This window comes from Calcarisporiella thermophila, assembly GCF_041956535.1.
Source record: "Calcarisporiella thermophila strain CBS 279.70 unplaced genomic scaffold VTP21scaffold_15, whole genome shotgun sequence".
In the NCBI taxonomy this organism is placed as follows: domain Eukaryota; kingdom Fungi; phylum Calcarisporiellomycota; class Calcarisporiellomycetes; order Calcarisporiellales; family Calcarisporiellaceae; genus Calcarisporiella; species Calcarisporiella thermophila.
The window spans coordinates 446,258-471,529 of record NW_027192205.1 but is presented as its reverse complement, the minus strand read 5'-3'; the positions used below and the strand labels follow the sequence as shown (position 1 = coordinate 471,529).

General features: G+C 52.1%; 14 protein-coding genes across 14 annotated transcripts; 8 read left to right on the top strand and 6 right to left on the bottom strand.

The window, feature by feature from the left end:
• Positions 1 to 5: 5 nt before the first annotated feature.
• Positions 6 to 2,435, top strand: VTP21DRAFT_2792 (uncharacterized protein; the record flags this gene model as incomplete). Its single annotated transcript, XM_069393023.1, has 7 exons — positions 6 to 325; positions 423 to 1,021; positions 1,094 to 1,726; positions 1,811 to 1,884; positions 1,964 to 2,089; positions 2,161 to 2,293; positions 2,374 to 2,435. The coding sequence occupies 7 exons, from the start codon at positions 6 to 8 to the stop codon at positions 2,433 to 2,435; spliced, it is 1,947 nt and encodes a 648-aa protein (XP_069250040.1).
• Positions 2,436 to 2,591: 156 nt separating this feature from the next.
• On the bottom strand, positions 2,592 to 3,655 carry VTP21DRAFT_2791 (uncharacterized protein; the record flags this gene model as incomplete). Its single annotated transcript, XM_069393022.1, has 4 exons — positions 2,592 to 2,901; positions 3,025 to 3,303; positions 3,383 to 3,551; positions 3,625 to 3,655. 4 exons carry the CDS (start codon positions 3,653 to 3,655, stop codon positions 2,592 to 2,594), a joined length of 789 nt encoding a protein of 262 aa, XP_069250039.1.
• A 107-nt stretch (positions 3,656 to 3,762) lies between these two features.
• VTP21DRAFT_2790 (uncharacterized protein) lies at positions 3,763 to 5,125 on the top strand (the record flags this gene model as incomplete). The annotated part of the gene is made up of 7 exons (XM_069393021.1): positions 3,763 to 3,891; positions 3,957 to 4,060; positions 4,133 to 4,239; positions 4,324 to 4,341; positions 4,424 to 4,557; positions 4,635 to 4,988; positions 5,051 to 5,125. The coding sequence occupies 7 exons, from the start codon at positions 3,763 to 3,765 to the stop codon at positions 5,123 to 5,125; spliced, it is 921 nt and encodes a 306-aa protein (XP_069250038.1).
• Positions 5,126 to 6,615: 1,490 nt separating this feature from the next.
• On the top strand, positions 6,616 to 7,179 carry VTP21DRAFT_2789 (uncharacterized protein; the record flags this gene model as incomplete). Its single annotated transcript, XM_069393019.1, has 1 exon — positions 6,616 to 7,179. The coding sequence occupies one exon, from the start codon at positions 6,616 to 6,618 to the stop codon at positions 7,177 to 7,179; it is 564 nt and encodes a 187-aa protein (XP_069250037.1).
• Positions 7,180 to 7,992: 813 nt separating this feature from the next.
• VTP21DRAFT_2788 (uncharacterized protein) lies at positions 7,993 to 8,608 on the bottom strand (the record flags this gene model as incomplete). The annotated part of the gene is made up of 3 exons (XM_069393018.1): positions 7,993 to 8,306; positions 8,396 to 8,474; positions 8,588 to 8,608. 3 exons carry the CDS (start codon positions 8,606 to 8,608, stop codon positions 7,993 to 7,995), a joined length of 414 nt encoding a protein of 137 aa, XP_069250036.1.
• A 798-nt stretch (positions 8,609 to 9,406) lies between these two features.
• VTP21DRAFT_2787 (uncharacterized protein) lies at positions 9,407 to 10,076 on the bottom strand (the record flags this gene model as incomplete). The annotated part of the gene is made up of 2 exons (XM_069393017.1): positions 9,407 to 9,952; positions 10,056 to 10,076. 2 exons carry the CDS (start codon positions 10,074 to 10,076, stop codon positions 9,407 to 9,409), a joined length of 567 nt encoding a protein of 188 aa, XP_069250035.1.
• A 1,365-nt stretch (positions 10,077 to 11,441) lies between these two features.
• On the bottom strand, positions 11,442 to 14,686 carry VTP21DRAFT_2786 (uncharacterized protein; the record flags this gene model as incomplete). The annotated part of the gene is made up of 13 exons (XM_069393016.1): positions 11,442 to 12,021; positions 12,108 to 12,237; positions 12,323 to 12,449; positions 12,531 to 12,922; positions 13,006 to 13,120; positions 13,193 to 13,276; positions 13,342 to 13,438; positions 13,506 to 13,624; positions 13,691 to 13,808; positions 13,882 to 14,039; positions 14,142 to 14,227; positions 14,304 to 14,479; positions 14,544 to 14,686. The coding sequence occupies 13 exons, from the start codon at positions 14,684 to 14,686 to the stop codon at positions 11,442 to 11,444; spliced, it is 2,325 nt and encodes a 774-aa protein (XP_069250034.1).
• Positions 14,687 to 14,945: 259 nt separating this feature from the next.
• Positions 14,946 to 15,431, top strand: VTP21DRAFT_2785 (uncharacterized protein; the record flags this gene model as incomplete). The annotated part of the gene is made up of 2 exons (XM_069393015.1): positions 14,946 to 15,026; positions 15,138 to 15,431. 2 exons carry the CDS (start codon positions 14,946 to 14,948, stop codon positions 15,429 to 15,431), a joined length of 375 nt encoding a protein of 124 aa, XP_069250033.1.
• Positions 15,432 to 15,466: 35 nt separating this feature from the next.
• Positions 15,467 to 16,226, bottom strand: VTP21DRAFT_2784 (uncharacterized protein; the record flags this gene model as incomplete). Its single annotated transcript, XM_069393014.1, has 2 exons — positions 15,467 to 15,786; positions 15,848 to 16,226. The coding sequence occupies 2 exons, from the start codon at positions 16,224 to 16,226 to the stop codon at positions 15,467 to 15,469; spliced, it is 699 nt and encodes a 232-aa protein (XP_069250032.1).
• A 669-nt stretch (positions 16,227 to 16,895) lies between these two features.
• Positions 16,896 to 17,579, top strand: VTP21DRAFT_2783 (uncharacterized protein; the record flags this gene model as incomplete). The annotated part of the gene is made up of 5 exons (XM_069393013.1): positions 16,896 to 16,957; positions 17,022 to 17,083; positions 17,145 to 17,208; positions 17,276 to 17,427; positions 17,491 to 17,579. 5 exons carry the CDS (start codon positions 16,896 to 16,898, stop codon positions 17,577 to 17,579), a joined length of 429 nt encoding a protein of 142 aa, XP_069250031.1.
• A 93-nt stretch (positions 17,580 to 17,672) lies between these two features.
• Positions 17,673 to 18,482, top strand: VTP21DRAFT_2782 (uncharacterized protein; the record flags this gene model as incomplete). The annotated part of the gene is made up of 1 exon (XM_069393012.1): positions 17,673 to 18,482. One exon carries the CDS (start codon positions 17,673 to 17,675, stop codon positions 18,480 to 18,482), a length of 810 nt encoding a protein of 269 aa, XP_069250030.1.
• Positions 18,483 to 18,871: 389 nt separating this feature from the next.
• VTP21DRAFT_2781 (uncharacterized protein) lies at positions 18,872 to 22,166 on the top strand (the record flags this gene model as incomplete). Its single annotated transcript, XM_069393011.1, has 10 exons — positions 18,872 to 18,973; positions 19,156 to 19,221; positions 19,286 to 19,486; positions 19,562 to 19,843; positions 19,912 to 20,546; positions 20,648 to 20,760; positions 20,840 to 20,955; positions 21,024 to 21,412; positions 21,478 to 21,613; positions 21,687 to 22,166. 10 exons carry the CDS (start codon positions 18,872 to 18,874, stop codon positions 22,164 to 22,166), a joined length of 2,520 nt encoding a protein of 839 aa, XP_069250029.1.
• A 361-nt stretch (positions 22,167 to 22,527) lies between these two features.
• VTP21DRAFT_2780 (uncharacterized protein) lies at positions 22,528 to 23,928 on the top strand (the record flags this gene model as incomplete). The annotated part of the gene is made up of 6 exons (XM_069393010.1): positions 22,528 to 22,774; positions 22,853 to 22,954; positions 23,028 to 23,124; positions 23,189 to 23,311; positions 23,389 to 23,624; positions 23,714 to 23,928. 6 exons carry the CDS (start codon positions 22,528 to 22,530, stop codon positions 23,926 to 23,928), a joined length of 1,020 nt encoding a protein of 339 aa, XP_069250028.1.
• Positions 23,929 to 24,138: 210 nt separating this feature from the next.
• Positions 24,139 to 24,804, bottom strand: VTP21DRAFT_2779 (uncharacterized protein; the record flags this gene model as incomplete). Its single annotated transcript, XM_069393008.1, has 4 exons — positions 24,139 to 24,320; positions 24,386 to 24,454; positions 24,513 to 24,636; positions 24,718 to 24,804. 4 exons carry the CDS (start codon positions 24,802 to 24,804, stop codon positions 24,139 to 24,141), a joined length of 462 nt encoding a protein of 153 aa, XP_069250027.1.
• Positions 24,805 to 25,272: the final 468 nt, after the last annotated feature.

The following is a 25,272-nucleotide window of genomic DNA, read 5'->3' as shown; positions in this document are numbered from 1 at the left end:
GAGTTATGTCACTCATCACAGATCCTGCCTTTCTAATTCACCAGCTACGTGTCAAATACCTGCGCGTCGATGACCGCATTGGCGCCAAGATTATGAGCTTTGGGCCTAACATTATGGCCAATGACTACATCAAAACCGCAGCCCCCTTTCCCGAGACCTCCTACTGTATATCCCCCGTAATCAGCACCGAGTATCTGCAAAAGAAGCAGCCAGAGACTAAATCCGCAAGTAAGGTACGCGCCCTACGGCGGAAGCCATTATTAACGGTGCCCTCGGTCCAAATAGAGAGCGAAGATGAGATGGAGGACACCGATGCCAGTGCTAGGTAAGAAATCGAAATAAAAATCCAATATCACGGCTCAAACCCTGTGCTAATGTCCTTCTTCTTGAACGATCTCACCAAATGATCATCGATTATCCAGCGCAAAAGCTCAGCATGCGTTCGACTTGAAGAGTTCTTCAGATCAACCTGCACAAGCTCCTGCCGTATTTGTGACATCCGCGTCTAAACCCACTGGTGACCTCGATGTCAACTCTCATTCATTCTCTCCATCGGCCCCAGCCAATGACATCAACTTCACGCGTCCGATGGAGAGCCCCGCATCACCCACCGTCACATCTGCCACTCCAACCCCATCAATGCCTTTTGTGCCCCCCTCACCCATGGTTCTCCCAGCCCCCATCGACATCCGCCCACCCGTTGCAGTTTCAGCCCTCTCCGCCATGATTGCTGCCCGCAAAAATGCCGTTGCTAATCCCTTTGCCGAGGAGTACAGCTTTTTCGCCGGCAAGGGTGAGCCGAACCCGATGACTCTTAAGATGTACCTCCCGATGGGGAAGAAGCAGCCGATGATTGTGGTGGTGAAGCGAGATGCCACCGTGGAGGAGGTGATCGGGTACACGCTGTTCCAGTATTGGGAGGAGAAGCGGCAGCCGCCGCTGGAGCTGCCGCTCTGCAGCGTGATCATGTGGAATATGATGATCGCGGAGGACGACGGCGAGATTGACGAGGATTTCCCAGGTAAGCCATCCGTTATCCACGATGTGCCCGTGCCGGTCTGTTGACGTGGCTTCTCCCCCATGCGCTTTGCAGCCCTGGAAAGAACCAGGAAGATTCGTATGTTCTCGTTCGATCAGTTCGCTCTCCAGCAAGCAACCCCCAAGCAGGTCGAGCACAACGAGAAGCTCTACATCCAGATGAACAAGCGGCCGCCCCCCAAGCCCGAAGAGATCATGCGGTCGGCCCAGCCCAGCGCCAGCTCTGCCTCCGTCGCGCCCCAGACCCAACCCCCTCAGTTGCAACCGTCGGCCGAGGACATCGCATTCACCCCCGAGTCCGCCGTGGCCTCCTCTTCCGCAGCACCCTCTACCGCCATCGCTGGCTCCACCCACGTCAAACCGGTCCCGATGCAAAAGCATACTCTCACGAAAAACACCGCCACCAACCCCGCATCCCACTTCCTTAAAATCCGCCTTACTGCTGAGGACACCGAGGTGTCGCACACCACCACCATCAGCGTGTACCTGGACATGTTTCTGGGAGACGTGCTGGAACTGATTTGCAGAAAGCGCCGACTGGATCCTAACGAGTATGAGCTGGCGCTCATTAATGAGGGAGTGGGGGGCGGCGTGGGGGCGCTGGTCGACTTGGACCGCACCGTGGAGAGTCTCCCGCCCGGGGTCTCAGAGCTCTGCCTGGTGAAGAAGTCGAACGTCAGCCCCGCCCGTAAGTACACCCTTTGCTTAGCTTGGTTTGGAATGCTCATGCACATGAACTGACGCTGTTTATATATGCGCGCCGTCTTTTTAGGGTCACGAAGGCAACGAGAGGAGGCCTCTCGATTCTCATATGTTACCTCCAGCGAATATACCACAGCTTACAAGGTAATGCTTGCATTTTCAAAAGAAAACAACGTGAATTCAGGGCCCAAATTTTACTTTATTTTTTTTTCATGTTCCATAGAAATACACGGTCAACCGCAAGACTCCTGTGCTCATGGGCATGGGACGGCATGAACGGGTTCTGGCCATCGACGGAGAATATATTCATCTGATGCCGCCGGAGCAAAAATTCGATAAGACCAAGACGGTAAATGATACCGACGTATCCCACAACCGTACTGAACGGTCCACTAATCTTGGATGGTATTGCCATTCCAGTCCTCCTACCATATTAGCTCGGTGATCTCCTGCAAACAGAGCAAGAAGGTGCCAACCAACTTCAAGCTCATGGTCTATAAGAACCGTGACACTAAAGCCTACGAATTGGAAGTTGAGACCGCTAAAGAAGCGCGTATGTTTGGACCCTTGACGTGGGCTCCCCACTTCAGAGTGCCTAACGGTTTTTTTTTTCTCTATCTTCTTCCATGGTAGATGAGATATGCGCACGCATCCAGTTTCTCATCCAGGTTCACAAAAACGAAACATCTCACTAGTCCGAACCCACGCCGCCACCCTTCACCCCACCCCGCCCTTTCCCCTTTCGCTTTTTGTATTCATTTTTGTATAAATTATCCATTGTTTTGATTGTAAGATGTAGGAAGTGGGAATATATATTTCACACACTATGAACCTGGCCCCTGACCCCCCGTCTAAATCCTTCGCCGCTTTCTTAACTGCGGTGGCGCGGAAGAAGAGGGAGGTAGACCCGTAGATAGATGAGTAGAAGGAGGTGCTGTTGCTGTTGTTAGTGCTTGTGCTGGTGCTTGTGCTGGTAGACCAGGTCTCATTACAGAGGCTGAGCTCCCGAAGCTGCGCAGTTGCTCTCGTATTGCGAGGGTAGTTGCCCCGAGGGGATCCTCTGAATCATCCGGCCCCCATGTTTCTTGAAATGGGGTGTATGAGAAAGTGGGATGGTGAGCGTGTGACCATGCTACCGATGACACCGGCATAGGATGTTGACTGCCGCCCCCACATGACAAAGGAAAAGCAGAAGGTGCAAAAAAAAAAAAAGAGAAAGTATGAAGCAAATGCCAATGAATACCATTCCCCCTAGATAAACCAGTGCTGACAAACTGATCCTACCTTGTTTCCCGTGGCTCTGACTCCTGTCCCATTTGCCCCCCACGTTGGCCGGTGCGCCTTGTGGTCCTTTCCGCAATGGCCTTTCGCCGCTCCTCCAGCTTCGCCCGCACATCTTCCACCGACTCGTACTCGGGTGCATAGTTCACCGTAAGGTGCCGGCTAAAGAAATAGCGGTCGTCCAGTCTTCGCTTGGCCAGCCGCGCCGCAGACAAGGACACAAACTTGATCCAGAAGGCCTCCGTGAACTCCTCGCATGGATAGTCCTCCACCTTCTGCCACCTGTAATACCAAGAAAAAGAAGCACGACGGTTTCAAGCTAATTTCTATACGAAATGAAAAAGGACATGATGTCACCCACTCTTCAATGTCGCCATACTGTGCGAAGAGAGCTATGAGTTCGGAAGAGAGCTGGAGGGCAGCCACATTGGACACCAGTAGGTGCCGGGACTCACGGTTCACCGTGTAGACGGTGACGGCCGTAGGCTTGCGGGGGGCGCGGTATTTTTTGCGACTTGAGGGCTCAGGATCTAAAAGAATGGGCGGGAGAAACAAACATGGTCAGAAACGGAATCAAAACACGGCATCAGCACTATGGGCTACCCTCAAAATGTTGAAGAATCGGTGTGGACATGGTCCATAGGAAGAAAAGGAAAAAATGGTAACCAAATAGAAATTCGGAGCGGCAATACAAATTTTAGGGTTTCAACCTCGAAGAGTATTCTTCGCCATTTCGGTACCATGGATTCGCGTTATACCGAAAGAGATCGCGATCGAAGGGGATCTTATGATCACGGACGTTCTAACCGAGACGATCGCCGAAGATCCCGCGATGCCGTACCTGATCTCTACAGCATTCACCAAGGAAAGGTAGCCCATTCCTCAGCTCGCCGTCTCCTTCTCTTATTTTATGCTCACATCAAGCAAAATTAAAGGTGGCCAAGGTCCAGGATTATGGCGCCTTTATCGAGATCAAGGGCTTTTCCTGTCAGGGCCTCGTGCATAAGTCCCAGCTCTCGAGGCATTTTACAGAGAATGTGTAAGCTGGTTAATTTGATCTCATCCTACCCGTCCTAAATATAGTTCATTTTGGCCGACGCGATTTTGATAGGTCGGATGTGGTAGAGGAGGGGGATTTTGTGTGGGTGAAAGTGGTGGAGGTTAGAGAGGAGGGCGGCAGGACCAAGATTGGGCTTTCCATGAAGCACGTTGGGCAAGGTCTAGTCTGCCTATAGAGCCAAGCCTACTCTAAGGGTTTACTAACTAACTCTAACTTGCTCTTCTACCCCTCTGGTTCTTTAGGGCGCGGAGAAGATTTAGGTGATGTCTTTTTCCTTTTTCATATTCAATAGTACGCGTCTTTTAACCTGGTTTTCTACCACCTGCTGATATCTATTCACAGATCCTAACAATGTCAAGATGTCCCAAGAGAACCGTCGCAACGCGTCGGATGGCAGCTGGGAGCGTGCCCCAATTGATATCTCGAGCGCGCTTCAAAACACCGTCTGCCCCAAATGCGGAGTGCGAGGCCACTTGGTATGATACTGCTTGATTTTTATTACGCATTGGTCATGGGCCTTTGTACGATTTTACACGTCTCGTTGTTCGCGTAGGCTACGGAGTGCTTCAACGCAGAGAAAGCGGGGGACCAAAAGAATTATGAGCTGCTCCCTGAGGTGGACGATCTGGACTGGGCGGCGGATGCTGGGGAGGGAGAGGGAAAGAAGAGGAAGAGGAAGAAGAAGGACAAGGACAAGGACCGGGACAGAGACAAGGAGAGGAGGAGAGATCGGGAGTCGGAACGAGAGCAGGATAAAGAGCGGGACAGGCGGAGAGACAGGGAAGGGGAGCGTGGCCGATCGCGATCCCCGTCACGCTCGGCCCGTGAAAAAGATATCGGAGATGCTCTGGAGGTGATGCGTCGGCATTCCCACAAGGACAAGGACAAGGACAAGGACAAGCACAAGGTAAATGCTCTGTTATTGCGTCTCCTTCCTGACCACCCTCTAAACACCCTGCCCCTTGAAAGCATAAGCGGCACCGACGGTCGCCCAGCCCGACTACCAATGCCTCCCACCGCGACAAAGAAGGGCGGAGAAAATGAATTGGTTAGAGGGGGGCTTCTCGGGGCCTCTCCGGCGGTACTGCCGATGATAATTTTGTTTCCATTTCAATTTATTGACACTCGACCCGCTTGTGGCGACCCCCAAAGCGGTCCCCTTCCATTCCTAATTCCAATGCTTGGGGGAAGGGGAAGGGAAGCGAGGCCAAACTGTTTATTTTTTCAAATGCAAATCATTTCATTGTTGTGTACCCTCCTATTTGTTGGTCTCAAGCAGCGGAAAGTGTAAATGAATAAGGGGAAATGCATGGGCGAGTGAGCGAGTGGAAAAGCCCTCGGCTCCCCCCTCCCCACTCGAAACAGCGTGGTTGGATTTTCATATGGTTGTTGAATCGAGCTGGGAGATTCGGTTCAAGTCCAAGTGGACTTGATCCTTCCGCCCAATGAGCAGGGGGGCAAAATTCCCCCCTTCCATAACCAGGGGCAGGGTCCCAGTCTCTATTTTCGAGCTCCTGCTTGCCCGGCCGCTGGAGGCCGAGAGATTTGGCTTTGATAAGTCCTCAGGCCTCCACGTAGCCTCTCCCCTCAGGCCTGATCCCCAGTCAAAGGGCAGGCAGAAATGAAAGATAAAAATAAATGACGGGGGCCGTCTACTCGCTACTGGAGAGGAGCCCGGGCTTTTCGCTTTGAAGGAAACCGGTTTTCAACATTTCCTGGCTTATCAGTCGCCGAGCTCCACCGAGTGAAACTTGGTTTTGACGGAGCGAGCCGGCCTGCTCTTTGGATAGAAAAATGGAGGTCTTAGGCGGGGGGAGGGGACCCAGGGGGAAAGGCCCAGGCGAGGAAATTGCACCAAAAAGCCAAGGCTGGGGGAGCACAGCTGGAGTGCGAGTGGGAGTGCGAGTGGGAGCGGGGCCGGGGAGGAGGGCCAGGGGCCTCTCTTGGTTCACCCACTCTCCAGTCCCGGCCTCTCCGCCAATAACTCAACGCAAAACCGGGCCAACGACCAACAATCGCTCGATCCAGATCCAGAGCATTGGAGAGATTTGACGGAAATCGCTCTCATTTGCTTCGAGGGCGGGCCTTGATTTCTCGCACCCCGTCCCGGTAACTTCGGCTCTGCCCCCCTCCAATCCGGTTCGCCGAGCGGGTACTCGAAGTTGATCCGATTTTGAAATGGAAAACTTTTCATTCGTTACAGCCCGCGGTGCTCGACAAGGCCGACGGGGGATATTCGTTTTCCCTCTCAGCCGCTCGAGAAAAGAAGCAAGCGCAAGTCGTCGCTGACTGGTGGCTGGCGGGCCAGCGGGAAGGTACCCAGGGCCGGCTTGCGATCAGGGGTAACTTCGGCGATTGAAACGCAGCCAGGCCATGCCGACGGGCTATATAAGGTCGCGGGCTCCCGGCGGCACTCCAACCGCCCACCCCTCTCCACAGCCGCCCTCGCTTCGCATACCACACCCACCGTTGATCGGCTCCCCTTTCCTCTCACTCTACGCCTAACCCATCTCGCCTGTCATTACCTCTGCAGCATGTACTTCAAGACCTTGATCGTCACCGCCCTCCTCTCCACCCTCGCCCTCTCCGCCCCCGTCCAGAAGCGCCAGGAGGCTCCCGCCGACCTCTCCAGCATGATCCACCAGGCCGTGCACGCCATCCGCGAGGCCACCCCCGACCCCAACGCGCACTCCCCCCTCGCCTTCGCCAAGGCCACCAACAATGATACGAACCCAACCGCTCCCGATACCCCCGCCGCCGCCAGCACCGACGGCAAAGGCCCTGTGGGCGAGACTCTCTCCGCCTTTAAGGGCGACGGCACCTTCTACGACGTCGGCCTCGGCGCCTGTGGCTCCACCAACTCGAACAGCGACATGGTGGCTGCCCTCAACGCGCCCCAGTTCGGCAGCGGCAACAATGGCGCCCCTTCGTGCGGCAAAAAGGTCGAGGTGTCCGGCCCCAAGGGCAAGGTGACCGTGACCGTGGTGGACAAGTGCCCCGGATGCGCCCACGGCGATCTGGACCTGAGCCCCGCCGCTTTCCAGAAGATTGCTGACCAGGCCCAAGGCCGAGTGCCCATCTCCTGGCAATGGGCGTAAAGGACCGGAAACAACCAAACCCCTCTGTACTTAGTCCCCAAAAGTCAACCTCTGTGTAGCTATCCATATCTGTCTGTATATACCCCTCCCTCCCTTCCACCTTCCCTTGTTCATGATCACTCCTCCACCCCTCTTCTCTACATCCGCATAGCAGCTTCACCCTTCTCCATGGATGATTTAGTGTAAAACATCGTTTGTATTTAGATCAGATCAGACAAAAAAAAGGGAAATATGCTGGGCATATTCTCCCCCCCCCCCCTTTTTTTTTTTACCCTGTACCATTTCCCTCTCGCTTAACTTATATATTGGATCATACTCCCAAAAGAATGAATAAAACAATACTTCCGACTCAAAGCTGGCCCAAGTTGAGGTGGCACTGACTTCTTTGGTGACATGCTTGCCAATCGGGCGTCTACCCAAGCTACTCTATTTCACCAGGGGAAGTAGGCCCCTCCGGGCTTTCCTTCCCGATCTTTTTATTAAAGAGGCCGACCCAATCGAGTAGAGAAAACAAAATGGAGAATAGACAAGAATTCACGGAAAAGAAGCGAAAGGGTAAGTAAATATTACAAAGTCTCTTTCCTTTACTTCTTTCCCGCCAAGTATTTTTTTTAAAAAAAAAAAAGCACTCAATATTATTGAGCCAAATGCCTATACTGTTCCCAGAGAGAAAGAGATAAAAAAAAATAGATGAGCCAACAAGAGTGGAAAAAAAAAGAGAAATCCAACAGAGAAGAAGAAAGCGAGAGGGAGGGAGAGGAGATTGCGTAGAAATAAGAGTGAAGATTAAAAACAGAAACCCTCAGAAGTCGTCTAGATCTCATCGATATCGAACTCGAAGTTGCACTCCTCGTCCTCTGGGCCAAACGTATCCGTCTCGTTGATCTTGGCATTCTCGGGAAGCTCACCATACGACTTCAAGCTGCGTGCCTCGTCGGCGGAGTATTTGAGCAGCACATCGGCCTTGTCGTCCTGGAAATCACGGAGGGAGATGAGGATGATGTCGCCTTGGTTGATCCATACCTTCTTGCGCAGCTTGCCACGGATATGTGCGAGGCGCTTCTCACCGTCGAAGCACATGGCCTCCAGACGGCCATTCCCCAACATCTTGACGACTTGGGCGTATTCTACGCAGATCATGGAAGAAGCGCATTAGTCGCCATGCCAGCGGAAGCGAGTGGGATGGTTGACCGCGTAAGAAGCGTGTAAAGCTTACCTTGACCATCCTCCTTGAAAATCAGCTCACGCTTGTTGTCTTCGTTCTCATTCTTCCCTCTTCTTCTGTTTTTACCTCCCTACCGAGAAAAGAAGCAAGGCCAAGTGAAGGGCGGGCGGGCGAAGGACCCATTAGTCAAAGGGGCTCCAATTCATTTCGATCAACACGGCGGCATGCGGAAATCTCACTTACTTTGCCTTTGTTCTTCGGCATCTTTGGCCTGTGTTTTTAATGGGTAAGAATTCGCCTAGGTGGGAAACCGGGAAAAGTGGGTGGGTTTGATCAGGAAGGAGGGAAAGGTTGGTTTGTTGATTTGAAAATTTTGCCTGCGCGCAAGCGGCGCAGGGGTGACGTAACAGAGCTACGAATCATGTCCCCTCGCGGAGAAAAGGGATCTCTAGGCATGGCTTGGATTGGCGAGAAGTCACTTTAAATCCAAGTGTCTGAAACTGTTTGAAAGCTTTCATGGCGGAATGCGGTGGGACATATTTATGGAAAGAGTCCAAACCTAGAATGCATAACCAAGTGTTCTACCATGCATCCAAAGCCCTCCCCCCTTTCCTTCACGACTTTCTGGCCCGGCTTGAAGAAGCTTGACCTTCTAAAACAGGTCGAGCCGGCTATTTGGATTTCAGGCTCTATCACCATATCCGGAGGGATGCGACATCAGGCGTCTACTCAACTCAACGAGGTCTATCCAACTCAACCCCCCCCTCTTTCACTTGGACGGGGCGATGGCAAGTTCGTGGAACAGAGGAAAGTGTAGAGCAGAACACTTGGGCGGTAGCCAAACTCAGAGTTACCATTATACAGTTATATCTATGTATCATAGTAAAAATAAAAGCCTATATAAGAGAACTAAAATACCCAATATTTACTTGAAGGGCAAAAACAAAAAAAAAGCAACAGGAACAGAAGTAAAAAAGACAAGAGAGCTTGAACCATATTCAACATCGAATGACCACAAATGCGAAAACGGAAAGATAAAAAGCCAATGGGGGGGAAATGCATTTAATTTCCAAGAGCATCCACATATTCATACACTATCCCAGTGAGAGGATTCTGCTCCTCTCCGTCGGCTCGTTGCCCTTCGCCCTCGTCCGTCATCCCCATGAAATCCGTCAGGGCATCGCGAACCTCCTCGTTGGCATCGCACACGGTGTCTGCCGTCCATGCGACGGCGCCTGCGAGCAGGGAGAACAAGAACGACAGCGGGCGTGGAAAGAGCCGCAGGACATCGCCCACATCGCCTGTCTCCGGCTTGCCCGCCTTGCTCAAGGCGACGGCATCCTGCTCCTCCTCCGACTCCTCCTCCTCCCCACCCACCTGGAAATGGGCGCGGGCATTTGGGTCGAAGGGGGCGAGCGTCTCATCCTCTGGGTGCAGATGGGCGTGGAAATGTTCGCCGCCGAACTCCTCCTCCCAGCTGTCGCCAGACATGGCCCGCCGCAGCTTGAACAGCCAGTCGGAGTCATCGAACTTGGTGGGCGAGGAGGGTGCGGAGTACGGCGACAGCGATTTTAGCCGTGAGTGCGGGCGCTTTGTGTGGGAATGAGTCTGCCAAGTAAAAGGGTGCAATCAGTTCGCGGCGAACTGGTGTGGGAACCAATGCATTGGCACGGCCGGGCGCCGCCCACCAGGCGCTGGCCAGCCTACTTACCGTTGCTATCACATCAACCATGGGGGATGGGCGTGATTTCAGATGAGAGAGGGGAAAATGGCCGAAAAAAAAAACAACAATGGAAAAATCACAGCGGGCTGGGTTAAACCAGAAGAAAATAAATGAAAAAAAAAAATTGGATTCTAAAAAAGAGTAACGAAGCAGAATTCGTGCGGAGCTTGGGGGGGAGGCTCGCCCCAATCTGTCAGCGACCAAAACAAACCCAAGAGAGGGAGGCAGGTTTGGCAAGATTTGAAAGCGAGTCTCGGCCGGCTCGCAAACTAGGAAATTGGCCAAGTTTTTATACTGCCCATTGGCCTTTCTTTGTTAAGCAACCGTGGGCTGCCAGGTGACTTTTGAATATAGCAATAGGCTGCGGGGGAATTCAGGCAGGCCTTTGCCCGCCCCCCAACACTCCCCACCGCTGACGCCCGTGAATGGTGCAGCCCTCTTCACCAAACCTTCTCCATTTGCGGGCTCTGGTGCTTTCCCATGGTCCCTTCAAAGCACTCAACTCTGAAGCTAATCCCCCGGCGTTTTCCCCCCACGCTCGCCCACTCCGCTCCTCTCTCCTTTTAAGCGTTTATCAGGTTCCGACGTTCTTCCTTGGTTCGCTTCCTCCCAGTTTGCTCGCCCCGCCTAACCTAAAATAGAGCTGGATGGCGTAGCCTCGTGCCTACGTCACCAGGAGCAGTGGGATTCAGGTGTTTAAGACGAGAACTGGTCACCTGACATCTGTGGGGGAGGCTCTCTAGGGAAGGAGGCGAGGGAGAAGGGAGGAAGAAAAAATGGGGCAAGACCAGTGCAATCCATGGCCTTTTTTGCCAGAATAGGTGGTGCACTAGCACTTTTTTTTTCTCCCTTTCCCCAACATCTTTCTGCTTCGATCAATAGCCATAAAAAACAATTTTCTCATGAATCAAACCGATTTGCATGCTTCCAAATACGACCATAGGGAGGAGCAGTCAGAAAAAGTGGGGGTGAGAACCAGGTGGGACGCGACAGAGCGTTTTGCATTGGACAAGAGAAGAGAAGGGGTTCAAAGCAGCCGTGAGCTGTTGCAAATATAGGAAAATGATCCATACCCAAGCAATTATGAAAGAGAGGACAAGGCAATGGAGATAAAACATAGGGAGAGATGAATTTTAAGAGTGTACAAAATCAAAAAAAGATTTCTAAACTTTTTCAGGGTAATTTCCTAAATAGCCTAGTGAAATGAGTTAAAAACAATATTACATGATAAAATAGCGATAACAAAAAATGGAACAGGGTAAAGATATGAAAATTAAAACATGATGAAATAAGGATGGTCATCCTCGCAGAACCAAGAAGAAACGTGAAGTTTTAGCGACCAAAAAAAAAACCGGCCTCGCCTGGCGAACGAGCTTACATGGTCTTTGTTTTATTCTGCATCTCGCGTAGCTCCACCTCCTCTATCCTCCCGCCTATGAGCCCGGAGGTAAGGTGTGCCACGCATCGTTGCAGCTGCCATTCGACCGCGCCAAGTACGCCAAGGAGATTGAGGACGTAGGCGACGAAGATCGCCACGAGCACGGCAAACAGAAGGGGGGGCCGAGAAAGAATGGTGACCGCCTCGTTCCACCCCACCACAATCAGGAGCAGGACCAACCAGGGCGGGATGTAGGCTTCCGTCGTCACCACGCCTCGCTTCGCCTCGACGTAGTATGCGTCCGCAATGGCCCGGAACCGCTGGGCCAGGTCCCGCTGCTTCCCCTCGGAAAGCACGGTCAAGGAGGCGGTGAAGTTGAACTCGTCGCTGGACGGGACGGTAAACCCGCCGTTCTCGTCATTCGCGTACTCTTCGCCCGGGAGCCGGATGTGCGCGTACAGGGGGATCAGCCGCAGGGTGTTGTCCCGCGCCTTGGTGAACTGGGTGTCGATATCTTCGTTGGGGCGCCATACTCGAGGAAGCCCATGCCGGTCGTAGCGAAAGTGCTCTTCAAAGCTATGAGAAACGAGAGATGGTGAGCGGGTCCGCTTCCTCATTTCCATAGCGATGGAAGAGGGGGAGGGGGGGGGGCTACTACTTACTGGTTGCGCAGCTTGACGAGGAGAAGCGGATCGGTCATCTCGTCATCCACCTTTTTTCGCACGATCAGCCACGAGTGCTGCTTGAGCAGGATGGACGCGCTTTGGTATTCCTCATCGGTCATCTCGAACCCTGGAGACATAGATATAAAGGTCTCGTTCAATACCCAAGATCGCCTTCCCCTACTACAGAACACAGGCAACCCATTCCACTTTACCTCTTGCCTTCACGACCATCTTGGTCAGAGAACGATCCACGGCATCCTCATAGATGACGATCAGCCTGAGCCACATGTCGTCGGTTGGGTGATTGAGGCAATTAGAAATGGGCTCTGCTATCTCGGCCTTTTTTCCACGGTAGAAGGGCATCGCAAGGGGTTCATTAAGGGGGGGAGAGTGAAAAAAAAAAAGAAAATGGGCCCTTACCGCCAGCTGGCTCTCTATCTGACGCGCTATCTTGCTCAACTGCGCACCCCTCGCCTCGTTCTTGATCTTTCCAAACTCATCCTTAAGCCCCCGCAACTCCCTCTCATACTGCCAGTCCGTCTCGGGAAGTACCATCTCTCTCGCCCCGCTCACGAACAACTCCTCCGCCTCCTTTCTAAACTCCTCGACCACATGCGAGAACGCCTGTTTCTGCTCGGTGCGCTGCCATTTCTTGAGCTTGGTTTCAAACAGCTCCACCGCCTGCCGTTGCAAGGTCTGGAGCTGGGCAAGAAAGAAGGAGAAGAGGGAGGCGTTGGCCTTCCGAAGATGATTCCAGCGTTTACGTTTGTAGATCTCTGGGTGATAGCGGGAGGCATCCTGGTCGAATTGGGCTGTCAACAAAACCAGAATGGGTTAGACTTAAACCAAGGATCCTTAGGGGGGGCCCCTAGGCCACCGTGGTAAGGCTGCCTACCCATGGTGGTGTCACGAAGCTCTGACATCCACTTTCCAAGCCCCTTGATCCTCTCGCCGGTTTCGATGCGCTCTTTGATGGGTTTAATACTCTCGAGAAAGGCCTCGATCGCAATCTGGTTCGTAGAATGAGGTTAGCCACTCAGAAAAAAGCGCGCGCTTCAACAAGGAGAGCTCAATCCAATTACATTCGATATCTCGTCGCATCTATACTGAGCCAACAGTTCTTGCTGAGTGGGTAGGTCAAGATCTTTGTTGGTGCGGATTTTTTCCTAAATACAGGCACACCCTGGTGAGCATTCCAATGAAACCTCTCGACCGGCCTTGAGAAAATTACCCAGATATTTTCTGCATAGATATGGAAGCCGTCGGCAGGGATCCTTTTGTGGTAAATAGGCTGGAATACATAGTCGGGATCATCTACGTTCACAAACCTAGCCCCAAGCAGGATTCGTCAGCGAGGTCCCTTTGGAAAACAGCGCAATGGGGGTGAATACTCACCGGCGACGCAGTTGGCCCACTCGAGTCTCGAAGTCGTCCGGCTGCAGGATCTTATGTGGTAAGGACACAAAAGCCAGTTCAAAAAAGTCTTGAATCCGGCACCCCTCCAGGCCAAGAGGCTATGCATTCCATACAGAGGGTCAGATATCGGGGAGTCTAAAGACGAACAGTAGAGATCCTCTTACCACGACCAAACCTCTCCACACCTTCTCTAGATCCTCTACAAGCGTCCCTGAAAGGTGGGAGAGCGGCGTGGTTGTGACGTGATCGCGGATAACAAAAAGCAGGAGGGTCTTCTCCTTGCTGCCTCAGCGAAGAACCCGGTTTGTCAATTCGGCCATATCAGTGCACTCAATATAGAGATCAAATCACTTACCCTCTCCGGCCACCGAATAGCTGCAGATTCACCTCAAACACCATTTTAAGCAAGTTCATATTAGCGGCATTGTAGAGCCCAACCTGCTGCTCCCACATGTTGACGAGGACCACCTCGGCGATGGCGAGAGAGAAGAGGGCGCTCTTTCTCTCAAAATCCTGCACCAACAAGGGGGGAGGGGGGGGGGGGGGGAAGAACCCCGTCCTCCGATCAGCAACTCGGTGTCCATAGGGAAGAAAGGCTAGTCTAGCGAAGATTACCTGATTCTCTCCTCGTTCGTGGCCGTCGGTTCCTTCCACATCCACCACCAGCACCTTCATATCTCTTGCGCGACTCATCCATATACCTTGAGCGGAAGCACGGTTAACCAAACAGTCAACAGCAAGGGGCGATATAGCACCGAAGCTAGCCGCAAAACATACCTCGGGTTGTCTGCTCGCGGAATTCCTCAGGCATTATGTCAAACTCGGTTCCAAAGATCTTGTTCAGCAAAGTGCTCTTTCCGGTGCTCTGTGTTCCGAACACGGCCGCGACGTGATACCCAAAGCCGGTGCCGGAGAGTTGCCAGACATCGGCCATGTAGTGCTGAAGGCAGTCACTAAAATGCAAAGAAGCGGCTCTTCAGCCCATCGGCCTGGCCAGGTATAAATGGGGAAACCTACGAAAATGCCTGATCCTGGTGGACGACTTGTAATCGCGGCCAAGCGCAGTCCAGCTTGGCACTCTCCACGCTCGACTTTCCCTTCTCGCTAAGTGCCTTGTCCTTGGTCCACTTCACGATGGTGGAGGTCAGAGTGGAGCTCATGAGGTATGGTAATGGGGAGGGGGAGGGGGAGGGGAGGTTCTTTGGAAAAAGGGGTTGGCTTTTTTCCCAACGAAAAAAAAAAAATATAAATCGACTAAAATGGTTTGCCACCTTTTGGTGTGACAATTTCAATACGCGTGACCGCAGCAGCAGAAATCAAAAATTGACGAAAGCCGCGCAGATGCTGGGGCCCTCTGCAACCGCAGTGGAGGAGGAGGCACATTGGGGAGGGAGCCCGGGATAAGAAAGCGCACCATGTATGCCCCTGCAGTCGCTCGTAAAGACTTCGAGCGAGCTGATTAGCACACGGCCAAATAAGCTGCCGGGAATCGTGGCTAATGTCCCATCTGCATATTGAGCCATCCTCACCAAGCCATCCTCGGGGGTTCATTGGGTGGAGAGTGCTTTATTTCCCCTCTCCTCAATAGCATCCTGATTGCCTTTACTTAAGATTGGTTTAAGAACGAGTGTTCATTTGTCCCCAGAATTGGACATTCAGGATAAGCCGCTCAACAATGTGTTCGAGTTTGACATGGCAAGCGAGATACGTCCAAGGAACCCTAATGTGAAACGCAGCTTTGTAGTGTGGCCACCCTGCCATTCAGGATGGCGCAAGGTTCCCATTGGCCTACTGGCACCGGCACGCCCGCAGCCCCTCTCACTATGGAGACAGGTGAGGGCCACGCGCTCCCTACCTGACGGCGCTCTAGCCATACCTTCCCGAGGAGACCCATCCGATGCCTGAGTCGATAGAGCCCTCTGGTGCACCCGTGCGTGTTTCTAGGCTTTTCTTTGGAATGCCGCTGCAACCACTCTTATCGTCGCATCTGGCGGCAGAAGGGGGGCTGTGGCAACGCTATTTGCCGACGGCACAAGGATTTGTTCAACGACCACTTTGCATCCGCGCCTTGAAGATGTTAGTGGTTTTGGCCAGGAGCGCATGGCCTCCTGTGTTAGGGTGTGCAGTTGTACCCGAAAATCTCCCAGGACCTTTATTTTTAGCCATTTGTCCATCTTGGCCTTGCCGTCATACTCCTCCGGGACGGCGGTCCACCGCTTCTGCATTGCCCCAATTTCGGGCCCAATCCCTCCCCCCCGCTCTAGCCAAAGTGGGACCGCTCGGTGGCTTAGGCCCCGCTGCAAGCCTGGATCGGCTCAGACTTGGAAGGAGGATCTGGACTCCAGCCAAGGGGGGGACGGCTGTTGCGTGCCAGTGCCGCCTACTGATAGGGCAGAGGCCTGGTTCCGCTGTTTTTTCTTTTGGTGTATTGCCTCTTGCTGCGCTACACCATTGCGCAACCAGAGCCGCGTCGATTAACCCTTTTGGAGCAATCCCGGCACAAAGGACAAATAAAATTGAAACGAGCAAATTGGGGGGGGGGGGGTTGCCCGCCCGCTCCCATTCCTGGGTCAAATGGCCCGAGGGAGCCAAGGAGGCCCGAGGGTAAGGCGGCCGAGCGGGCGGGATGTGTAGCGCAGCCGGCTTCTTGTTGCCGCAAAATCCCCCGAGCTGGCCACAAACCTGTACTTGGCAGCTCATTACATAAAAGGCGGAGTCCACCTTTGTGGTCTATGCGATTTCAACGTCCGCACCACCATGGCCTGTGAAGCCCGTCCCCTCCTCGCCTGACATTCTCGGCCACAACCGACGAGCGCAAGTCTCCCCTTCTCTGCCGAGGAACCCGCCCGGTGGCCAGCAGTCCCCCCCTCCCGCTGCGAGCCAGAGCCCACCCAGGGCGGGGATAGCCCCACTGAAGCGAGGGAGGGGCGGAGGCGGGGGAGGGGGGGGGGGGGGGGCTAGGTTAGCAGAGAGAGGGCGAGAGCGTTGGCTCTCCCCGTGATTCCGATGTTTTGACTTACAAGGAATTCCCTGCTTGCACCAAAGAGGAGAGGCTCCCAACCCCAAAATTCAGTGAGCTACAGTAGCACTCGCACAAAACGATCACGCCCAGCGAAACGATTGGTATGAACCTGGCTGGATCCTATTTTCCCTCATCTCGCCCCTCCTTACACGCCCTATATATTCCTGCGGAGGAGCAACGCTCGTCCTCGTTTTCTCATTTCAGTTTCCCGCGGCTTCCAAATCGGCCCATAAATTCATATACCAGCTCCCGCGCCGTGCTTTCTCGCCCCTCCGCAAACCCAGCTCCCGAATCCAACCCACGCTCCTTTCCCCAGCAGGCTTCCTCCCCTCTCCCCCGCTCCAGGCATGAAACGAGGCTACCAGGACCACACCGACGAGCCGAGCAGGACGCTGGACCAGGCTCCACAGTAAGTGCATGCCTCATCCTGCCCAGCCCAAGCGGGAGGTCTCAACTGCTCTCCCCCTCTAAAGGTTCCGGCTGGTGATCCGGCAGCAGCCTCGGCAGGCCCGCCTCTGCAGCTTCCGCGAGAAAGGTGAGCCGAATGCTTGGCCTCTTGGCGGCCCAAAATTGACCTAGTTGCTCCTTTGCCGCAGTGGACCGTCGGCCCATCGACCCTCCCCCCATTGTCCAGCTCCTCGTTCGCGATGAATCAAACAAGTAAGTCCAAGCCCCGCCGTTCCCGCACAACCCCTCCCCCTCTCCAATACTAATCCCGTGCCAACAGAGATTATCTACAGCAAAGCCCCTATCTCTTCCTGCACGTGTCCCTCATGCACCCGACGGTAGACCGCGAAATCAGCTTTGTGAATGGCACTCGGGTGACTGCGGGCGCGACGGCTCAGTCGCTGTTCAAATATAAAGACACCGATGGAAGCGGTAGGGCGTAATAGGCTTCGGGCTTGGCTATCCTGATGCTAATGCACGGCTTGCGTTTTGTAGAGGGAGGCTTCTTTATCTTTCCCGATATCTCTGTGCGCTCAGAGGGCCGCTTTCGGCTGAAGTTTGTGCTCTATGAAATCTTAAGGTAGGCTCTCCCCGCCCCTTCCCAGCATTTCCCTCCTCCCTCTCCCTTCCCTCTCCCTCCTCTCCCCTCCTCTCCCCCCCCCCCCCAATGAAATCCAATGGCAGGCGTTCTGACCCCGTTCTTCCTCTCCTCTGCCGACAGCTCCACAGCCATGCTCCGAGCCCAGATTGTATCGGACGTGTTCACCGTGTATCCTCCTAAACTCTTTCCCGGGATGGCGGAGTCAACCTACCTGTCGCGTCACTTTTCCGAACAAGGTTTCCGGATGAGGACGCGGAAGGAGAATCGGTACACCCAGTCGTATGTACCCCCTGTCGGCACTTTCCAAGCCTCCCCCTCCCTCTTTCCCTCCTTGACTAACCAATCCACATCTTATGTATACAGCCGGTCCCCTTGTGCTTCCGTCGGCGATAGCACGGAGGATTACGTCAGCTCTCCTAGGCTGCTCTCCAGCGGGAACTCAACAGAGAGCATGCTCGAGGAAGGAGGCGACGTCCAGTTTGGATTATCCACTCCAGAACACTCGCCAATCCCAAGTCAGCCCCGCATGACGACAGGCGCCTCGCTTCCCTCCCCGCTCTCCCTCCTGCCTTGCCACAGGCCATACCTGAATACCCAGTCGTCGCCGGAGGTGACGCACCGCTGCTCCATACCCTCTCTAACTACGCCCGAGCTGATGTCCTCGCTCCACCCACACCCTACCGCACCGTTACCTAGCCGATCCCCCGTCATGTTACCCTCTCTGAAGCGGCTCAACCTTCCCAGCCCTCTCCTCCTACTCACCCTCTCTGCGCCCTCCTCGCTCCTAACGCCCGCCTCTCCCCTGCAGAATCCTCAAGTAGAGCCCGTGGAGAATTCCGAATTCACAAAGCTGTTCTCTCAATTCGCCAGCCAATATAAATCATAGCCGGGCGGCGTCTTTGAGCGCGCCCGGTCGAGGCGAATGCTCCCCCTATTGTGTAAAAACAGTTATCGTGTAAGACCACCGGCTATTCGCTCCTTCCCGCCCAGGGATCTTTCGCCTTTGTCAGTATAGAGTTCCGTGTGTTTATTTTTCTTGGATTGTATATAGACACTGTTTGGTTGTATGATGGATCAAACCCCTTATTTATCGTCTGTCTTTAATCATAATCATTTCTCTCTCTCTTTCCCCGCACTAAAAACCGATCCTGACCATTGGATACCCTCTCTCTCCCTTCATTTCCCTTGGAGAGTGTGACTGGGAATTTTCAGCGGCAAAATCGAGTTGAAAGAAAATGGTACGGGCAGGAGGTGGACTTTGCATTCTCCAACACCATGTCTCTGGCCAATTTCTTCAATCCCTCGCTTATCACCTCGGGGATGGGATACCACTACCACAAGTTCATCCGCAATTTGACGGACCCGCGATTGGATGAGGTATGCTACCCATCTCTTTCTTTTTCTTGACGTGTAGATCGCAGATCTTCAGTCTCCTTCGTGGCCATCTTATACTCTAAGGTTTTTAATGTCCACCACGGCTATCTCTCTACCATGAATGCTCTGGCTGGTGTGTGTCTTAAGCTATGCTGAATATCTCGTTTTTTTTTCTTTGCTACTAGAGGACGGTGGTTGTGGGAGAGATTCGTGCCCTTCGTGAAAAGCTGTCCAAACCCCACATTTCAACAGTATACATAGCTCCATTGATCAAGGATAGAGATTTTGTAGTAATGGCTAATTTGATCCCAATAGTCCAAACAGCGCGAATATGTAATTTGTCTCCTGCTCTGCCACTTCCTCGGCCATGATGTGTCGTTTGGGTATATCCACGCCGTCACACTAACACAAAATGCCCGCACCCTTGCCGAGAAACGCGTGGGATATCTAGCTTGCTCTCTGTTGTTGGACCCCGAGAATGAGCTGTGCTTGTTGCTTGTCAATACTTTTCAAAGGGTAAGTCCAGGCTCGCCGATGAGGTTGCTGCAGCAATGGGACTATTTTTTTACGCTTTTCTTTCGGTTGGGATAGGACATAGAGAGCGATAGGGATGCAGAGGTCTGTATCGCCCTCAACGCTCTTTGCTACCTCATGAATCCAGCCCTAGTGCCCGTCATGTTTCCCCACTTGGAGAAGAAATTGCATCACCGCTCTATGAGCGTACGCCAAAAATCGGTCCGCGTTTTAGGGATTGCGTACAAGATGGCTCCTGATGCGATCAACAACGTGGAGTTGGTGGCGCAGCGTCTTTTAAGGAGTGAGAGCGTGGGGGTGGTGTCCTCGGCACTGGATCTCTATTTCGATATCTTAAAAGTGAGAATACCGGATAATGGGGGGGGGGGGCTGATTCAAGTTTAACGCTTCTCCATTCCCGTTCACAGAGAGTGCCCGAGAAATTTCCCGATGCCTGCCATATCCTCCTTCAAATGTTGTCTACCATCGTGGAGGGCAGGGTTCCGGAGTATTATTACTACCATGGAGAGCCTGCCCCGTGGATGCAGATAAAATGTCTCCGTATTCTCGCCCACCTCATACAAGATGACTTGAGGCTATCAGAGGATGTTGCCCCCGTCTTGCTCAGCGTTCTCCGGCGTGCCGAGGAGGGCGTGGATGCGGCCCTGGCGGTGGTGTACGAGTGTATGCGCACCGTCGCCGTGCTACATCCTCTAGTGCGGCGGGGATTTGTGGAAGAGCACCGGCCTTTCGAGACTGCCATTCGGTATCTCGACTCGAGAAATAGCAATTTGCGCTACATAGGCTTGGCTTGTCTCGAGCACTTGGATACGGAGTGGTGGGCGAGAGGAGACGATGAAAAAAGCGAGGATTTGGTGCGGATAATGGGTGAGTGTCTTAGCACGGAGGACGAGTCGGTAAGATGGAAGGCAATGGGCCTGTTGCCACGGTGGGTGCGGGAGGAAAATGTGGAGAAGATCGCGATAGCCGTCCTAGAAGCCCTCACAGTCGAAAGCAGGATGCCCGAGAGACACTTGAAGACCATCTTGGAAATCTTTAAAAAATATCCTTTATATATATTCATACTTCCTCACCCCACTGGCGTTTTATGCTACTCGAGTCCATTTCCTTAACCCTTCCCTCTCTCTTTTTTTTTTCTATTACATATGCGCCCAATCGCAAGTGGTGCATTCGAACTAATATCCGGATATTCGAGCTTACCAAGTTTCAAGGTGATCCCGAGTTTATTAAAAGTGTGGCGGGTGATGTGGTGGAAGGTATAGAAACCATTTGAAATTTCCCTTTTTTACTCTGCCTCATCTGTAGCTTTTGCATCTTTCTCGTGGTCGCGTGTAGAACTGCACCTGGAGAGCGATTCCCAATCCCCCTATGATATAGACCACCTCCTGCCTGTCCTTGAACACGTATCCGACGAATCCATCGACCTTGATATCTTGGATGCGGCCATATGGGTAAAATGTGTCTACAATATGAACCGAGCTCCACCCCTTGCCTCATAGTTCGGCATCTACTTTTATAGCTCTTGGGGGAATATGGCGCCCTGGCCAGACATCACACTGACGCTGAGCTGCTGCAGCGCCTTTCTCAGTGCATAACCTTATCTTCCAATGCGAGGATAAAATCAAGCGTAACAGAGGCCGTGTCAAAGTGTGCGGAGCGATTGAAAAATGGAGGGAAAAAAATGAACCCCACGGAGAAGGAGGAGAAGCATGAGACGCCTGAGGAGGCCAGAGAGGATTCTAGTTCGAGGACGAGGGAGCGCAGCTGGGAGAATTCATGGTCTGGGCTGCGGTTTGCGCAATACGAGACCCCCACCCTGCCTTCTTCTCGACTGGGCAGAGAAGGTCAGATTAGAATCTATGGCATGGGATCAGCAGATGAGGATGCGGATGACCATCAACCTGAGAGGTGGGTCGTGGTGACGCCCTAACCTTTTTCGATGTGCTAATGCCGTTGGTTTCACTTCAATGTAGTGGTTTCGCATCGCGTGGATATATATCTAGTCCAGGGCCAAAGTATCGACAAGATCGCCGCTCCTCTTACAGCCAGCCACCCTTCGGAGCTACTTACTACCCCGATAGCCATCGCGGTGGAGCCGCAAATCCGGCGGTCAGTATAAAATACGTCTTTCTCGATTTCAACTGCTCATATCCTCCTGTTATGGGAAAATCCAATATTTTAGGAGTCTATGATGTCAAGTCTAATAGCACTCGAACTTGGCGAAGCGACTCCACTCACTTCCCCTACCTTAAACTCACCTGCTCCTTCGATGCAGAGATCCCCCGCGTTCACAGCGCCTCTCCTGACCTTTACGCCGAATACCATGGTGACTGAAGAATTTGGCAAGCTATGGGTCGAGTTTGCTCACGAGCGCCAAGCCACCCTAGCACGGGGCGAGGTAGGCGAACAGAGGGACACACGCTCGGTGACGTCTAACCTGGAACAGGGCGGGTGGCATATTGTGGAAATCATTGGCAACGAGATTATTGCCTCCGCCTCAATCCAAGCTCAGGGCAAAATTCGACCACAGGCGCAGAAGCTAGTGCTGGTGCATCTGCTGTTGGAGAAGGAGGTGCTAGAGTACACCGTGCGGGCCCAGACTCCCGAAGTTCCTCTGCGAGCTGTCTCGAAAGAACTTGAAAAGTGTCTAAGGGATCGATAGGTTGCATTCGCTTTTTTCATTCGATCTCTCTATTATTATCAAGGTTTACATTTTTCGTGTAAAAAGCTCGGAGTGCTTCCTCCGTCGTCCCCCCTTTTGATGCATATTTATTTGTATTTGTCACTTCTCGTTCTGATGTTGCTTGAAGCGTTCACAGTTGAGTTACTTTAAAGTGTATTCCCATTTTGGGCTCTTTTAGATTCGGTTGATACTCAATTATCTGAGCTCTCTTTGTTAGCCTCTATTTTTGTATTTTGTGACTTTCAATACCACCTGCGTCAATTTTGTTATTGAAGAGTTTGCCAACTTGGAGTGTCTCCGAAATAGTTCATTTTTTTTTTCTCCTGGAGGTTTAGAAGCTATGATTGCAATCGGTCTAGAGGGCTCTGCCAATAAACTTGGTATCGGCATTATCGCGCATGATGAAAATGGAAAGACACGTGTCCTTGCTAATGTGAGGCATACTTACATCACTCCTCCCGGAGAGGGATTCCAGCCCCGCGACACCGCCGCGCACCACCGTGAACATATCCTGCCAGTTCTGCGACAAGCACTAAAGGATGCAGGGATCTCGCCACGAGACATTGATGTTATTTGCTATACCAAAGGTGAGCCTGCGATATCGACTCTCGGAGAACCCATTCATAGTTAACGCGCGCATTTTTAATTTCACTCGGCTTCCCTAGGCCCTGGTATGGGTGCACCGTTGATTTCGGTTGCTGTGGTGGCAAGAACGCTTTCGCTGTTGTGGGGGAAGCCACTAGTGGGCGTGAACCACTGTATTGGACGTGAGTCAGCGGCATTTCTCCTTTACTTCTGTTAAAGAGTTGCTCTAATTTTGTTTCGTCTCGTTTTCTGTAGATATTGAAATGGGGCGGGAGATCACCGGAGCACAGAATCCCGTGGTGCTCTATGTAAGCGGTGGCAACACGCAAGTCATCGCTTACTCCCAGAAAAGGTGTGGCCTATGGCCCCTTTGCCTCGGATCCTCCTTATTTTGCTCACTCCTATTCTATGAATAGATATCGGATCTTTGGTGAAACGCTTGATATTGCGGTTGGAAATTGTTTGGATCGGTTTGCCCGCGTGCTCAATCTCCCTAACGATCCTAGCCCGGGATACAATATCGAGCAGTATGCAAAGAGGTGTGTGGAGACTAAGGCCAGTGGCCGGCTTGCTTTTTTTGCCTAATCCATGGCTGAATTTTCGACTTCGGCATTAGGGGAAAGAAGTTCATTGAGCTTCCGTACGTCGTCAAGGGAATGGATGTCTCCTTCTCGGGCATTCTCTCCTATATCGAGACGGTGGCAAATGACCAGCTGGCCAAAGGCGAGTGCACCCCCGAGGACCTGTGCTTCTCGCTGCAGGAGACCCTGTTCGCCATGCTGGTGGAGACGACGGAGCGTGCCATGGCACACATCGGGAGTAACGAAGTGCTGATTGTTGGCGGGGTTGGCTGTATGTATCAGAAGCAACTTACTCGAAACAAAGCTTTTCTCACGTTTGCTCATTTCCTGTATCTTGTTTATCGTCTGTGCTTCCTGCAGGTAATTTGCGTCTTCAGGAGATGATGGCCCAGATGGCTGAGCAGCGCGGGGGGCGTGTGTTTGCCACAGATGAGCGCTTCTGCATCGACAATGGTCTCATGATCGCACAGGCTGGGCTACTGGCCTTCCGCACCGGGTTCGTAACTCCACTGGAAAAAGCAACCTGCACCCAGCGTTTCCGCACCGATGAGGTACTGGTCTCATGGCGGGAGTGAACCAATGGCATGTGTGATACCAAACAAAAAAGACGTTTTCTTTTTTCCTTAGTGTACATAGAGTTTCTTGATATTGTCCAAATAAAGCAGAAGGGTTGGAACAGATGGAATGCAGGTGAAATAGGGGTGGTATAGAAAAGAAAAAGCAAAAATACAACAAACCGAGTGGGAAGGAAAAAATAAGAGGGGACAAGGCTACAAATGACTGCGCTAGGATGCGGCATCTTCAACCTCCTCAGGTTTGTCCTCTTCTAGCGGTGCTATTTCATAGAGAATGCGCATCCGCAATGAACAACTTGAACACTGCACAATCTCGGCTCCTATTTCCATATCTTCCTCGGTGATGGTGTACAAGCCCCCACACCGACATGTATAGGTATATAAATCCTCGGCTAGAGGAAAAGAGCGAGCCGGATTAGTATAGACCAAGGCTATATCCATTAAAAGGCATATTTACTTTCATCGTACATCATCTCATCCAGATCAATTTCCCCATTAATAATGCCCAATTCCTTCGATTTTTTGGCTAATCAGGTCATCCATGTTTTAATTTAGTTCAAGTAAGTAGGTATATACATTCATACCCTTTAACTCTGCATCATATGCCGTTCGTGTTTCTGGCCGTCGCAGGATATCATATGCTTCGAGAATGCGCTGAGACCAGTCGGATGACTGGGAGTGGATGTCGGTCTGCTTATCGGGATGGTGCTTCATATAGAATACAGTGTCAAAAAAATCCTATCAGTGCTAAGTTATACTTGACTGTGAAAAACCACCAAAACGAATTACCTTGAGAATGAGTTTCTGGAATTGCTGTTTGATTTGGGCCGCGGTGGCCGTCTCGGGGACTTGAAGCAGCTCGTAATGGGTGCTCATTATAGGATAAAAAAATCTATGCAATTGTAATGAATTAGCAGTCCAATGTTTAGTTTTGGTGGTAAGAGAGGGATTATTTGGGAGATTTCAGGCTTGATCAAGTGTGCTGATTATTGGAAATTGCATACCCTAAAGAATCAGAGAAATCGGCAATATAAATTCTCTAAAAATCCATAATCTAGAGCAATACAGTGTCGCATTCAATACTTGAGTTTATTTCAAAAAGCATTAGTTGTGAATTGGATTGTTGGGTATATACTGTTCGTTACTTGTGTTCAGTTAGCATTAGTGCAGTCGGATGAACCAGATATCACACATCTTACATTCTTCACAACTGCGAAATTTATATTAGACCAACCGATTTTGACTAGCATCAAAACAAGCCTCCTAATCAGCACATTTTAACTGAGTATGAGAGAATAAACGGTGCCTCTAGACGAATCTTTCAGCGTTCCATGAGCAGATAAC